This window comes from Ursus maritimus, unplaced genomic scaffold (assembly GCF_017311325.1).
Source record: "Ursus maritimus isolate PB19 unplaced genomic scaffold, ASM1731132v1 scaffold_28, whole genome shotgun sequence".
Lineage (NCBI taxonomy): Eukaryota > Metazoa > Chordata > Mammalia > Carnivora > Ursidae > Ursus > Ursus maritimus.
This window is the reverse complement of record NW_024425341.1, coordinates 16,809,285-16,825,444: the sequence shown is the minus strand read 5'-3', so window position 1 is coordinate 16,825,444 and position 16,160 is coordinate 16,809,285. Positions and strand designations below refer to the sequence as shown.

Genomic DNA, 16,160 nt, shown 5'->3' with positions numbered 1-16,160 from the left:
AAAAAGGAATTGGAAAACTTTTTAAAGTACATGTAAAGCTTTGTTCTTGGCTTGTTTTCTATTGGATTTCATTTAATTTTTCTTGCTTTTAATAATTTAACCATCACAGACTTTACTGGTTAGCTTGTGTGACTCAGGAATAAACTTCCTCAAAAAAATCACTTCTCAGTTTTGCAATCTATGAATAGTTAATGTTTTTATTTTTTCATATTCTTACAATAAAAATTTCTTCAGTTGTATCATGCAGTATGATGCTATTAATAGTGAAGTTACATACAAGGACTTCTAGAGCAGTGCAGATTATTTTATGATCTAATGTATTATTATAATAGTGTATCGGCTATACTCATTTACTCTGGCAATGGCTGCATCCATGCTTGCTTTTAAGGGAGTAAGGGCAAATGGCTGTGTATAGCTGCAAGTAGATTTTCTCTGCTCTTAATAGCTGCCGTGGATTGTTATCTGGTACCTGTTTTAAAATGGGGTATTTATTTATACAACAGAAGGGATATGAGGGAGTTCAAGAAAGATGGTGACAGAAACTAATGCAGTGGTGGAATGAAAATGAGATGCTCATTTAACCCATTTTGTGATTGTCCCTTCTTTCACTTAGCATAATACTCCGTACGTTCATCTGTGTAGTTGCAGATAGCAACATCTCATCCTGTTTCGTTTTTTCTTTTTATGGCTGAGTAATATTCCATGTGTGTGTGTGTGTGTGTGTGTGTGTGTGTGTGTGTGTGTGTGTGAGATATCTTGTTTATCCATTCATCTAGCAATTGACATGTGGGCTGCTTCTATAGTTTGGGTATTGTAAATAATGCTGCAATAAACAACGGGTTCATATATCCCTTTGATTAGTGTTTTTGTATTTTTTTGGTAAATAGTAGTGTGATTACTGGATTGTAGGATAATAGTATTTTTAATTTTTTGAGGAACCTCCAAATTGTTTTTCAGAGTGGCTGTACCAGTTTGCATTCCCACCAGTACCGCAAGAGGGTTCCTTTTTCTCTACATCCTCACTGATACTTGTTGTTTCTTGTGTTTTTGATTTTAGCTATTCTGATAGGTGTGATGTGATATTTTTAATTATTCAAATTAAATTTTAAAATAATCCATTTGAATAGGGTTAATAGATGATCAATTCCTGGATTATAGCTTAAAATATTACAAATTGTCCGTTCATTGAATAGACGTACATAGAGGACATAGGGGAACATATATAGAGAGAGAGGAGCTTCAAGGCCTATCAGAAACTAGCCATGTTCAGATGTGTTGAGGGATACAAAATAGCAAAAATGTGGATCTTTCCTCAGGGAAATTTTCTGAGCAGAGTTCAGGTTGATAAAGCCACTAATTAAGAGTGTTACTAGAAATATTTTTGCGGAGTTTCTAGAAAAAGTTTACTTAACTGAATATTGTAGGCACCATCAACTGAAGATTTTTCCTTTCTGAAAAGCATGGACATTTGGATAGATTTTTTTCTCAAATAATCTTATTTCTCCATTTCTTATTCAGATCTGAATTGACTTAGACACTGTCTTTGACATGTTGGGCTTAAAAAGTTATGTAAGCCCCCAAATAAACTTGTGGATACTGCTGTACGTGTCTTGACAGCTAGAATCCCTTTTATCTTCTTATACAGACCAGGATATTCTGTGAGGTGGAATTGGTCTGGGGTTTTCTCATAGCCCTTTAATTTTAAAGTGCTTAATGTTAAATACATCAAAAACCTTTCAATATCGGATGCCTGGGTAGCTCAATGGGTTAAGCCTCTGCCTTTGGCTCAGGTCATGATCCCAGGGTGCTGGGATCAAGTCCCGAATCAGGCTCCTGGCTCTCCCTTTGCCTGCCACTGCTCTTGCTCGCTCGCTCTCTCTCTCAAATAAGTAAATAAAATCTTAAAAACAAAAAACAAAACAAAACTTCCAGTATGATTTATTAAATGTATTTTGAATCTCTTACCAAAACTCTTGAAATAATAGTTGAGATTTTCCAATAGTGTAGATTACATTTCCTTCAGAGATACCATGATTTGCCAAGTTCTTAACTGATTAAACTAACTTCTTGTTTGAATCTTTGTCCTCTTTATGACATGTGTACTGCATAGGTTTTATATTTTTGATAAAAATGGTCTCTTATTGTGTAGTTCATTGTGGTCTTCTTAAGTCTATTGGTGATCTTTAGTGAACCATTTGTAATGTATATGGGGTGGTGTAGTGACTGATCTCTGATGTTTTGATTTCTGGAAGTATTAATTGCCCTTTTATTTTTTTTCAAATCTGAGAGCAATGATATAATAAGAAAAATGAATAAAGGTTGTGAGCATCAGATAATTTCCGAAGTTCAAGGAAGATAACTTTTCTCCCAAATGCAGAACAATACACATCTGGCTGCTTTTGTTTGCTCTTTCCGTGGGCTTTGGTTGAACCTCTTAGATTTTAAAGTCTTGAAAAGTAAAGCCTCTTTTTCTCTCAGAGGCTTCTATAAAATATGGGGAAGAACACAAGAGCTCATGAAGTTCCTGTGTGTCAGCAAGAGATGTATTTCAACATGTACTTCTTATCTTCCTTCCAAATCTGTATCCTGTGAATAATCGTAAGCTTGATAACTAACACATAGTACCTGAATAAATACTATGTGGGTGCCTGGTACACAAACACATGCATAGCTAGCTATCCTTCTGGCAGATGTGTCTGGTTTTCTTTTTTTTAATATGTGAGACCACATACATATTTTTGTTTTGGGGTATCTGGTTATTATTAAAATGTAACAAAGAATAAGATGGTGGAAACAAAAACACGAGTATAAACGTATTAGATTAGTGAGGTTTTTTTCCCTATTTAAGTTTTACTTTGGAATGAACAATTTTATTTCATGTTGTTTACACGTACCATTTCTTTGTTTTTTTGTTAAGAATTGGTTTAAAAAAACATGAATTGTGAAGAAATTGAGTAATGTCACATATTGGGGACTGGCACATAGATTATGCCAATTTTCTTATTGTATATATTGCCTTAAAATTTCAGTTTTCATAAAAACATTAAGATAAAAATATAATTCAGAAAGCTGGGCCCTGTTAGTTAATATGACTGCCTATTTTCATTAATATGTGGGACCTGTTAGCCCTTGCCTTTTACAAAATAACAGATAAGGATAGAGTTTCCTCTTGAAGAATCTAAATTTTAGATTTCTTTTTCTTTTACTGATATTGTCAATTTATGGTACTTATGTCCCTGTTTCCCGTCCTTATGCCAGAGCAGACAAACCCATCTACTCACACAGTCTTCACTGATAGTACCAGTCTGGGTTTCAGAATTTTCCTCTGTACTGAATTTAAATTAGCCACTATTCATCAGGTGGTGTTCATAGAAGTAAGATCTCATATGCCATCCTTTCCTGAGTTGGCACTATGCCATTTACTTAAAGCCACAACCATTACACATCAATATAAATAATTTAGCTTATTTGCTATAAGGCCTTGACAGATTTGTTGTGCCCATTTTTCATTTTCCATAAATTTAAAACAATGCCTGTTATTTAATTAGTAATCCACAATGCTTATTTATAAATTAGTTGCGTTTTCACTTCTTCAATATGTAGACTCCCTTGTTTAACATTTTATTTCAAATGCAACATGTGTATTTTAGTATTAGGAAATTGATTGCAAGAGTTTTTTTTAAAGATTTTATTTATTTGTCAGAGAGAGAGAGAGAATACAAGCAGGGGGATTGCAAGAATTTTTTAATAATCTCTGAAACCAGTAAGATTCTGCAGTATAATATAGCGGTTTAGTGTATATCCTTTGGAATAAGACTGTCTGGGAATCATGACTCTACTGTTTGCTAGCTGTGTAATCTTGGACAGGTTACTCAACTTCTCAGTGCTTCAGTTTCCTTTCCTCTAAACTTGAGTTATCAATGATCACCCCTCTCATAGGATTGTTATGAGGACTGATGAATTCACCGATGTAAGGAAAGTGTTTTGTACGGTGCCAAGCATATAGTAAGCACTCAGTATCAGTGTTAGCTAGTATTGCTGCTACAGTTCTTTAAGGTTCATTACGGCTACCTTTAAAACACCTTTTTTCTTTTTCATATATTTTTCTAGACTTATTAATTTGTTAGTATAGTTCAGTATCTTCAGGGATTGTTGCTGTTTTGTGTATATATATTTTTTCACATGGACGTATTTATTTACTAAATATATATATATTGTCTTTTCTATGTATAGAAATTACTGACCTTTAAAAAATTGGAACGTTTCTTTTAAAAAATATGTAGTAAAACTAATCCTCTACCTCTTATGCTGAAGTATTTTATCTCAGACGATAGGTCAGCAGTATCTTTTATCCTAGTAATGATGTGTTTGCCGCTTGTCAAATGAGTGAAGTGAAAAGAACTCACTAGAGATGTCAGTTGTTGGATTAAGGTAACTCTGTTGTACTTTTTCGAGTCTATTCCAAGTATACTATTCAGTGTAGAGCAATGGTGAGAGCTGAACTTTACTTTAGACTTCGGTTGCTCATCTGTAGAATAAGTATATTAACTGCTTGCCGCTATGATTGTCATGTAAGTTTACTAAGACACCATGTGTGATGTCCGCTGAAGAGTCTTTAGCATATAAAAAGCACTTAAGATTTTGAGATAGTAACTAGAGAAAGACTTTTATTTGACAGATCTCTCATTTTTTGTCATCTAGTATTTAACCTGAATATAAAGATCTTCTCAAGTTCTCTGGTAATAGGCAGAATTAAAACTATGGTTCTCACGTGTTTTTTTGTTTGTTTAAAGATTTTATTTATTTGAGAGAGCGAGAGCACAGAGGGAGAGTGTGAGGGAGAAGCAGACTCCCTGCTTAGCAGAGCCCACTGCGGGGCTCAGTCCCAGGACCTTGAGATCATGACCTGAGCTGAAGGCAGACGCCTAGCTGACTGAGCCACCCACGTGCCCCTGAAGTGTTGTTCTAATGTGTTTTCAGAATATGTGGGAAATTTGACAGGAAAGAAATTGTAGAATTACAGTGGTAAGATCATCCTTTGTTATTTTAAAACAATAAAAACAATACTACCAATAATACTGCCTTATATTTGTATAGGACTTTATAAGGATTTTTATCATGCATTACGTGTTTATCAATAAATCTTTATGTTGGCAGGTCAGATGTTAGCACATGAGTCCATGAGTTCTAAGAGGTGAAATGATTTGTCCAAGCTTTTGTGTTTAGTGACCAGAACTTAGCCCCCCCTCGCCTCCCACTTTTTTTTTTACAGTATCTGTAGACTTTCCAGTGTAACTGTGTATCAAGTTTCATCAATTAAGTTTTGCTTGAGTGTTGAAGCTAGAAGTCTGCAAATAGAAAAATCAGTAAATTATGTATTCCTTATATTTTTTTAGGCATTTTTTTTCTTGAATTTTACAATTTAGGTATAGAATTTTAATTCAGAACATAAAGGCTTTCTTTCATGCTGATCTATTTTTTCCATAACTTTGTTCTTATCATTTAGGAAAATGTAATGGTCAGTGCTTATAGGGTATGTGACATATCCAACTTACTTACATGGGATACTTTCTAAAATCAGAAAAATACATGGTATAAGTTTGATGATTTTTTTTGAAACTGACATTATCAGAATCCCAGAAGTTGGCCATTCAGTTATTACCCATCCCCACTCCCAAAGTTAACGACAATCTTGACTTTTATTTTTATAGATGACTTTTGTTTTTGAATAGTTGAGGCTATACTTTTCTACTCATCTCATTATATTTGTGAAATTCATCCAAGTTTTTCAAGTAGTTGTAGTTTAGTCATTTTCATTGCTATATAGTATATATTATATGAACATACCACAGTTTATTAATCCATTCTGTTGAGCTTTAGAGTTGTATCCAAACTGGAACTTTTAAGAGTAATGCTGCTATGAATATGGATGTATATGCCATTTGGAGAGCTTTTCTATATGCATTTCTTTTTTTTTTTTTTTTTAAAGATTTTATTTATTTATTTGACAGAGAGACAGCCGGCGAGAGAGGGAACACAGGGGGAGTGGGAGAGGAAGAAGCAGGCTCATAGCGGAGGAGCCCGATGTGGGGCTTGATCCCATAACGCCAGGATCATGCCCTGAGCTGAAGGCAGATGCTTAACCGCTGTGCCACCCAGGCGCCCCTCTATATGCATTTCTATGAGATATTGATCTAGTAATGGAATTGTTGGTTCGTAATACATACTGTCAAATAATTTTCAAATCCATTGTACCATTTTACACTCCCTTCAACTATGTAGGACATCTAGGGATTGTCTGTTTTTTCCTTGTAGTCTTTCTGGTGGGTGCATAGTATTATCACATTATGGTTTTAGTTTGCATTTACTTGATGAATGATCATATCAAGCACCCTTTCTAATGTTTGCAGATATTTTCTCTTGGGAAGTGCCCGTTCAAATCTTTTTGTGCTTTTTAAAAAATCAGCTAGTCTGACTTTTCCTTACTTAATTGTAGGGAATTCTTTATACAGTCTTCTGTCAAAGTCTTTGTCATATATATGTATTGCCAGTATCTTCTCTCATCTGTGACTCGCCTTTTCCCTCTTTGTGGTATCTTCCAGAAGTTACTGAAGTTCAGCTTATCAATGGTTTTCTTTTATGGTTAACACTTTTTTCTTTTTTTTAAAGAATTCTTTGTCTATCCCCAAACCACTAAGATTCTAACTTACATTTAGTTCTAAAGATTTTGTTTTACCTTTCATATTTGTGTCTAAAATCCTATCTGGAATTAAATTTTGTATATGCTGTGAGGTGTGGGTCTAGATTCAAACTCAAATGTGAATAAACTGCAAGTATTATACGTTTTCTTTTCTCTGAGTGGCATTTATGTAATTGTACTGGTTTAAGGTGGTTTAGCTGGCCTAGTTCTTGCCATATATCATGCATGCTTACAAAGAATTACTTTCTAGCCTAGTCAGGGAATTAAATTAGAAGAACTTTTACAATAAACTGTCCCACTGGGTAGAAAGGTCTAATTTTGTTTAAATAGTTCGAATTTTTTAAAAAATATTGTATATGTGTATGTATATAATACAAAATATGAATATATAATATACATATGTATATCTGTATAACGTACGTACACACATACATCTGTATAACATACATACACACACATCTCATTACATAGAGAAAACAGCACAAGCATTAATGATAGAGAAGCCAGCTTTTAACTGCTTATTAATTTGATCTCTGAACCTGAATTTTTTTCTCTATAGAATGGGGTTGTTGGTATGGCACCTGACACATTGTAAAATGGGGCATGCCTAGTATGGTGCCTGACACATTGGAAGTACTTATTAAATCTTTGTTCCTTTCCGTTGATTTGGAGCCTTATATTATGGTACAGATGATGGTGGTGCACTTTAAAAATTGTTTTCTGTAATGAATATGGTTAAGTGTCATTGTCTCTTTATCAGTGATGATATATTGACATCAGTGAGGTGGGAAGGCAAAAATCTTAATTTGGCTGGTGTAGGTTTTATTTTTTCCTTTGTTTGTAAATGTCATTTATATAGTTAACATAGTTACTTGTATGCCTTTTAATGTTTCCTTATGTTTTTCTTGTGTGCACAGATGAGACAATTCAGAAATGAGTTGAAGGTATATAATTTATTTTTTTTAAAGATTTATTTGAGAGAGGAGAGGGAGAGAGAGAGAGAGAGAGTGGGGTGGGGAGGGGCAGAGGGAGAAGGAGAGAGAATCTCAAGTGGTATATGTACACAGTGGAATATCATTCAGCCATAAAGCGAATGAAATCTTGCCGTTTGCGACAACATAGAGTATAATGCTAGGCGAAGTAAGCTCTTCAGGGAAAGACAGATACCATGATTTCACTCATATGTGGACTTTAAGAAACAAAACAAATGAGCAAAGGAAAAAAGAGACAAACCAAGAAACAGACTCTTAACTGTGGAGAACAGACTGGTTACCAGGGGGAGGTGGTCAGGAGGATGAGCGAAAGAGGTGATGGGGATTAAAGAGTACACTTGATGAGCACTGTGTAATGTGTAGAATTGTTGAGTCACTATATTGTACACCTAAAACTAATATAACACTGTTAACAAGATTGGAATTAAAATAAAAACTTGAAAAGTTCTTGTCTTTGTAAAAAAAAAATTACACATCTAAATAGAAGCATACGTTTATACCTATCATAGTTCTACATATTGGAATAATAAAAGTAATTAAGACACCTGGGATAAGGGGCTGCAGGAATTTCTTTTCTTTAAAAAGGGATCAGCACACTATTAAAATTTAAGAAACATCACTCTATAAAGTCGGTGACATCAGGGACTTTATCATATTTACTCTTATATTCTCAGGTCCCAATCCTGTGCCTGGCACATAGGAAATACTCAGTAAATATTTTTTGAATTAGAGGATGCCTCACACGTATAAATGTGTGCACTTCCGGAGCCGTGCTTCAGTTTTTCACGGTGTGTTTCACACATCATCCTGAGGATTTCCCAACGAGTCTATCAATATCTGTTGATCTAAGAGTTTTGCCTGATTGTTTTCTTTTCTTCTCACCTTTATGATCCTGATCATAATACCTCCAAAAGTTAAAAACAATTTTTCATTTTGAAAATGGGCCAATTTTCTCTGTAACCTGTGATTTTCTCTCCGAACTTTGAGCACAGACGTTTTCATTCCAACATAGACTGACCAAGGGGTGAAACCCATGTGCATTAAAAATTTAGGGATATAATGTATTTTTATCTCTTATATTTATGCTTTTCCTTTTTTTATTTTGAAATATAATTTACCTTTGAACAACATGGGTTTGAACTGTGCAGGTCCAGTATATGCAGATTTTCTACAGTACAGTACTGTAAATATATTTTCACCTTTTTATGGTTTTTTTTAACATTCTTTCTTTAGTTACTTGGTTATAAGAATACAGTATATAATATATATAACAGACAAAATATTTGTTAATACACTGTTTATGGTATCAATAAGGCTTCTAGCCAAAGTAGTGTATTGGTAGTTAAGTATTTGGGGAGTTAGAAGTTACTGGTGGATTTTGGCTGTGTGGAGGGGTCAGGGCCACTAAGCCCAGGGTCTTTCAAGAGTCAGCTGTAATTTTAAACTTACAGAAGAGTTACAGAAGTTGTGCAGTGGTCCCATATGCCTTTCACTCAGTGTCTTCCAGGGTTAACAATATGTACAGTTACAAAAATAGGGGCACCTGCGTGGCTCAGTCGTTAAGCGTCTGCCTTCGGATCGGGGCGTGGTCCCAGGGTCCTGGGATTGAGCCCCGCATCGGGGTCACTGCTCCGCTGGGAGCCTGCATCTTCCTCTTCCACTCCCCCTGCTTGTGTTCCCTCTCTCGCTGGCTGTCTCTCTCTCTGTCAAATAAATAAATAAAATCTTAAAAAAAAAATAAGATGTTAACGTTGGCTCAGTATTATTAATCAACCTATAGACACTCAGATGTCACTAGTTGTTTCACTAATGTCACTTTCCTGTTCTAGGATCCATTCCAGAGTTTCACATCCTATTTAGGTGCCATGTCTCTTTAGTCTTTTCCAGTCTGTGACAGTTCTCAGTGTTTCCTTATCTTTTATGAACTCAACACCTTTGAAGAGTACTAGTCAGTTATTTTGTAGAATGTTACTAATGTGGGCTTGTGTGATGTTTTTTCATAATTAGACTGAGGTTATGCGTTTTTGGCAAGAATACCACTGAAATGATACGTTCTTGTTAGTAGACTGTATTGAGGAATAGATGATGTTGATTATGTCTTATTACTGATATAGTTAACACTGATTACTGGGGTGAGCTGTCCGCTAGGTTTTTCTAGTATCACAGTACTATTTTTCTACTGATAATTAATAAACATCTTTGGGAAGGTACTTTGAGACTAGGCAAATATTATGTTTCTCCTCAAAATTTTACCTACTAACCTTAGAACCCATTAGTGTATATTACTAATTGTGGTTATTTCTATTAGCCCTGCCACCTTTCCATTTATTATTTGGAATTCTTCCCTAAGGAAGAGCAGTCCCTTTCTCACGTTTGTATATTCATTCAGTTATTTATATATGTTAAGTATGGACTCATGGACTTTTTTTTTATTATGTGGTTTAAAATTCAATGCTATTGTCATTTTTTGATGTTGCTTACATTTTTCAGCTTTGGTTATTGGGAGCTTTTTTCAGTTGGTTCCTGTGCCCTTTGATATGCCTTTCTTGAGCACTTCTTTACTTTCTGGTACTATGAGATAATCTGGTCTCATGTTTTTCTCTGTCTCAGCCTTTTAATCAGCTGCTCCTCTAAGAAAGCTTGGTTCTTTTTAGTGGAGAATGATATTTAGAAACAAAGATCTTGGTGCCATATGTGTTTACTGCTATTGGGATGTCATTGGTCCCCAACCTTCTCATTGGACAGAGCTGGAAGTACACGTATACCAATTCATGCATTCATACAGGTCCAGTTACATCTCTATCTATCTATCTATCTATATGTATGTATACTTTTTATGTATGTGTGTATGTATACATCCAAATACTCTTTTCCAGAGTTATATGTATATTATTGATTTATAATACAGTTAACTTTATTTTTTAAGGTTTATATTTCATTTCGTAGTCTCCTCCCCCAATCCTGGTTGATTTTTTAAAAATAATTACTTAAAATTCATTTCTATGTTGTGTATTTCTTTGGGTCTTGACAAATGCATAGTTGTGGTTCTATCACCATAGTCATGAGAGATAATACTTCGGTCACCCCTCATGCGTAACATTTTGGAAGAAAATAGTAAAGGTGGTTTGGTACTTAAAGTACATAGGAAAATTTTACCAGTGGATTTTACTGGTGTTTGGATTGAATAATCACGTTAAGAGAGAAACTAGTTTGATTAATCAAGCAGTTAGGATATTAGACTAGGAGGAGACTCCTTAATGGCACTATCATTTGTTATTCATTGTGGCTCCAGAACATGGATTTGTTTTTTCAGATTTTAAATTGAGATTTTTCATATAATAAGTTGAGACTTTTTAAACAAAAATACTTCACAAGGTATAATCAAATAGATATTTTTAAACCATTACTTTTCTTATTTTCTCTTTGTTTACCCTGTAAGCCAAAAAGAAGATAATTGAGAAGTGGTAAAATTTTATCCTAGTGCTATTTTAATTTGTTAGCATAGAAAGGGTTTTATTACATATATCTAAATCTCTTCTTTATTATAAATTACATTTGTGAGTAGATGAAAGATAAAGAACATGAGATAACTAGTAAAAGAACTGGTATGTAGAATTGTGGGAAATTGTTCCATTTTGCCGGAAACTAACAGTGCAGATTAAAACAATGAGAAACCATTTAACTATTGAGTTAATAGTGAGAGAGGATATGAGTGCGAATGAATACCCTAATCTGGTGAAGGTGTAGTGAAACTCCCTCAAATACATGGTGAGTACATTGCAGGTAGCATTAGCATTTCACACCGATACCATGCTTTTAAGCATAGTAAGAACCAAAATGCTGATACAGTTGACCCTTGAACAAGACAAATTAGGGGTGCTGACCCCTACACAGTTGAAAATTCAAGTAGAACTTTTGAGGCCCCAAAACTTAACTACTGTATAGAATACAAACAGCATACAAAGTATGTGTTAATTGACTACTGATGTCATAGGTAAGGCTTCCAGCCAACAGAGGTCAATTAACACTTACTTTGTATGTTGTTTGTATTCTATGCTGTATTCTCACAATAATACATAACTTATACTTTTTTCAGTATTTCTAACCTACTCATGTTGCAAGTTTTCCAAATTGTCTCATCTCCAAAAATTTTCCCATATATTTATTGAAAAAATATTTATAGGTGGACCCATGCAGTGTAAAGCCTGTAGTCTGTCAGGCTGATGCACACTGATGGGACTGATGGGTATTTTCTTTTTTAAAAAATATCTTCCAGATTATTTGCAGTGGGAAAACTATGTATAATTGGAATTTTACCTTTTTCAAGACATGATCGTGTAAAAGTGATATTTTGACATTGATGTTGAGCATGACTACGTACCTAAAACCTGTAGCACTGTGGTTGTCAAGTTGTAGAGTCTCAGAGGCAGTGCTGGATCTGGCATGGCAAGCCTGGAAGCCTTAGAAAAAATTTTTTTTTTAAGATTTTATTTATTTATTTGACAGAGAGAGACAGCCAGCGAGAGAGGGAACACAAGCAGGGGAGTGGGAGAGGAAGAAGCAGGCTCCCAGTGGAGGAGCCTGATGTGGGGCTCGATCCCATAACCCCAGGATCACGCCCTGATCCGAAGGCAGATGCTTAACGACTGAGCCACCCAGGCGCCCCGCCTTAGAAATTTTTTTAAATTGTGTGGTCCTGATAGAAGATATTTTAGAATATATGGATTAGTTTTTCTTAGCTAATTGTGCTGTTGTGATGGAATCCAATTGTGAGACTATCAGGTCAGGCACCGATATCCACCATTCAGAGGATACTTACTATTGACAAGGTGAAGTTTATTTCCATACTTTCTTTTAGGCATATGTAGCAGAACTAGTTTTTTAACTCCTAAAAGGTCAGTAAACAACTTGTATTCAGTGTTTGACTTGGTCTTTTTTTTTTTTTTTTCGTATTATGTTTTCAAATTATGTGATTTAAAGAAAGTATTGATTAATATTTTTGGGTGACAAATCTCCATGGATCTTTCATGTTTGTGCATGTCTGAACATGGGCATTATCTGGACTATTTTTTTTTTTCAAGGATATTGTTGTACGAACAGCATTGAAAGACAGTGAATTGAGACTTTAGTTTAGATTTCCTCCTAAGTCTCAGGACAGATTTATTTCCTGTTGAGGATAATAAAGATAATTTTTTTCCCTCTAGAGCAGAAGTTGGACAGGTTTGCTAGCAGTACCTTTAAAAGATTGGATTTTTGTGACCTTTGAGTTCTTCAGCTGTGATATAAACTACTGCTTGAGGACCATCTATCTGGGCAATTCCACACCAGCCCCTTGGGACTTGGGTGAAAACATGGAGCTAGCTCTTGGTGCCTATTGTACTATGAGAATGGATTAAGAAAATGTGTGTGTGTATAAAAAGGAATCATTTATATGTTGAATTTAAAAAAGAATTCTAAATAATAGAAATGAACAGTGGAAAAGTGGTTGCCAGGGGCACATACAAGGGTGGTGGGGGGGGTAAGGAAAGGTTGGTCAGAGGGTACAGACTTTAAGACATCAGAGGAGTAAGGTCTGAGGATCTAATGTATAACATGGTGACTATAGTTAATAACACTGTACTGTGTAGTTGAAATTTGCTAAGACAATAGAACTTAAGTGTTCTCACAGACACACACACGCAGAGGAAAGAAAAAAAAGGTATTTTATGTGAGGTGATGGATGTGATAATTAACTAGATGGAGGGAATCCTTTCACAATGTGTATGTATATCCAATCATCATGTTATGTAATTTAAATATCTTATAGTTGGGTCAGTTATACTTGGTTAATTATACTTGATTAATTATACGTGGTTAATTATACAATAATATAAGTAAAGCTGGAAAAAATAAACCTCTCAGAGAAAAAAAGTCTTATTTCTGACTCAGGATTCTTATTTTTGCTAGCATCCATGAAACTGGCCTGTTTCCTTAATAACTCAAAAAGTAGAAGTAGAGCAAAATCCTCTGCCTTTCACAGTTACTTAATGCCTTGAAAGATCATTTTGATGAAACGAAGTGATTTTTTTTAAAAAAACAAGAACAAATAGAGTAAGATTGCTTTAGAAATAACAGAGTTTTAAAAGGAAAGTGTGTGTATTTAATGAGAAAAGTATACTAAAATACCCTAGGAACTTGCAGATGAGTAGCTGTTTTTTAGACCAATTCCCTTCTGCCCTCAATTAGTGTATTATTATCTTGCTTGATAATTATCTTGCTCAGCCAACCCTCTATGTAGGTTCTGTTTCTACATAGAGGGTCACAGTCCTTATTATAAGTAAAATATTTTATTTATATAGTATATATTTTATTTTAAAATTATTTCAGAAGAATTTATAGATACTGAATTGACTCACTGAGTGTTAGGATAAACAATTGAAGATTTTAAAATAATAAGACAAACACTAGTAAATAATGCTTAACATGGAAAATACTGTCACTTCATTTCTCACAATTCGAATTAAGAAAAGTTAGTAAAAGTCCTTCTGCTTAGTTTTTAGCTGTTTTGTGTGTATTGATGAAGCAGAGCAGTGTCTTCTAAAATAAGTTTTAACTTTCAGTTTAACAAGAGTATTATTTTATTTTGTATGGAAATATATTCATATTATATTTGCTGTCAGAATTAAAGGCCCAAAGTCAAATATAATCAAATCCAAATAATTTGTTTTGAGATTAGGATGAATTTCAACTAATACCTTTTTGTTAAGGTAAATGTTGTTTTCTTTTTTTTTTTTAAGTAACAATTATCCCAATAAATAACTATAATATTTCTTTTTCATACTGTCAGTCTGCCATTGTTAACTTACCTGAATGTTCTGTCCAACTACTAATTAGGCATGCTGCTCTTTGATCAAGTTACTGCCCCTCCCTCCCTCCTCTCTTCCATTTCTTTTGATTTACCTTTTTTCTTCCTCAGGTAGGTGCTGAGTAATTCACCAAGTCTTTTACCCTAACTCAGGGTAAGAGGCCGGCCTGTCCTTCTCTCTCCTTCTCCTCCTCTTTTTTTAAAGCTTTATTGGTTAATAATTGAAATACGAAACATTGAACACATTTGATATATGTATCATCGAGTTTGACATATGTACACATCTGTGATTCCGTTACCACAGTCCGTTACCACAAAGTACCGAACACATGCATCACCTTCAAAAATTTCCTTGTTTTCTTTGCATGTGTGTATAGGTTGTGGTACAAACACTTAACATGAGATCTGTCCTTGTTAACATATTTTAAAGGTCACAATACTCTGCTGTTAACTATAGATACTGTGTTGTACAGCAGATTTCTAGAACTTGCTCATCATGCTTAAGTGAACTGTATATCCATTGAACAACAATTATCCATTTCCCCTCCCTCAACCTCTGGCAACAACCATTCTTATCTCTGCTTCTATGAGTTTGACTATTTTTGATACTTCATACAAGTGGAATCATGTGATATTTGTCCTTAGGTGACTGGCTTATCTCACTCAGCATAATATCCTGTATGTTTATCCGTGTTGTCGCAAGTAGGGTTTCCTCCTCCTCCTCCTCCTCCTCCTCCTCCTCCTCCTCCTTCTTCTTCTCTTTTTTTTTTTTTTTTAAACACTGGACATCCTTTCTCAGAGCCACCTTCTGTTTGCTTTTTAGGTAATGGCCAGTGTTTTTTGCTGTATTTAGTGAGAGGATTAGGGAAAAACATGTCTATTTCATCTTTCTGGAAGTGATAGTCTGCTTTGCTTTTGTTATCTGTTTTATAAACCTTTGCGATCATTAGGAAAAATAAAATGAAATAGTTTATCCATGTACAGTCAACTAATAATGTAATACATTCACCAAAAGAAGAACTTTTAGCAGAAATTAATTTTGGTTAAGGCGTAATCTCATGTAATTCAGTTTATATGAAATACAAAGTGAAGAACTTTAACTCTGTGTAAATTTAAATTCCTATGTTTAATTGCAGAATCTTTTAGCTGAAAAAGTAGAGCAACTGATGGAATGGAGTTCCAGGCGCTCAATCTTCCGAATGAATGGTGATAAATTCCGAAAATTTATAAAGGCACCACCTCGAAACTATTCTATGATTGTCATGTTCACTGCTCTTCAGCCTCAGCGGCAATGTTCTGTGTGCAGGTAATTTATGTATTCTAAGAAATTTTAAAATTATTATCCTATGGTTGTATATTTATTACATATATGTAAATCTGTATAATAGAATTCATCAGCTGTTCAAAGTTATAGTCAGCTATAAATGTGCATTTAAAAGTAAGCTCAAAATCATGGGTGCTTGGTTGGCTCCGTTGGCTAAGCATCTGACTTGGTTTTAGCTCAGGTCGTGATCTCATGGGTCCTGAGGTCGAGCTCTGGGTCAGGCTCTGTGCTCAGTGTAGAGTCTGCTTCAGATTCTCTCTGCCCCTCACCCCACTTGTTAGTGTGTGCTCTCTCGCTCTC

General features: G+C 34.7%; 1 protein-coding gene across 4 annotated transcripts in view; it reads left to right on the top strand.

Moving 5' to 3' along the window:
- TUSC3 (tumor suppressor candidate 3) overlaps window positions 1-16,160 on the top strand; it is a 221,527-nt gene that overhangs the window by 63,008 nt on the left and 142,359 nt on the right. For all 4 annotated transcript variants that reach the window (XM_040643325.1, XM_040643322.1, XM_040643323.1 and 1 more), the window contains exon 2: window positions 15,673-15,842. In XM_040643325.1, coding sequence (XP_040499259.1) covers window positions 15,703-15,842 — 140 coding nt within the window. In that variant the 5' untranslated portion in view covers window positions 15,673-15,702. The remainder of the gene's footprint in view (window positions 1-15,672; window positions 15,843-16,160) is intronic.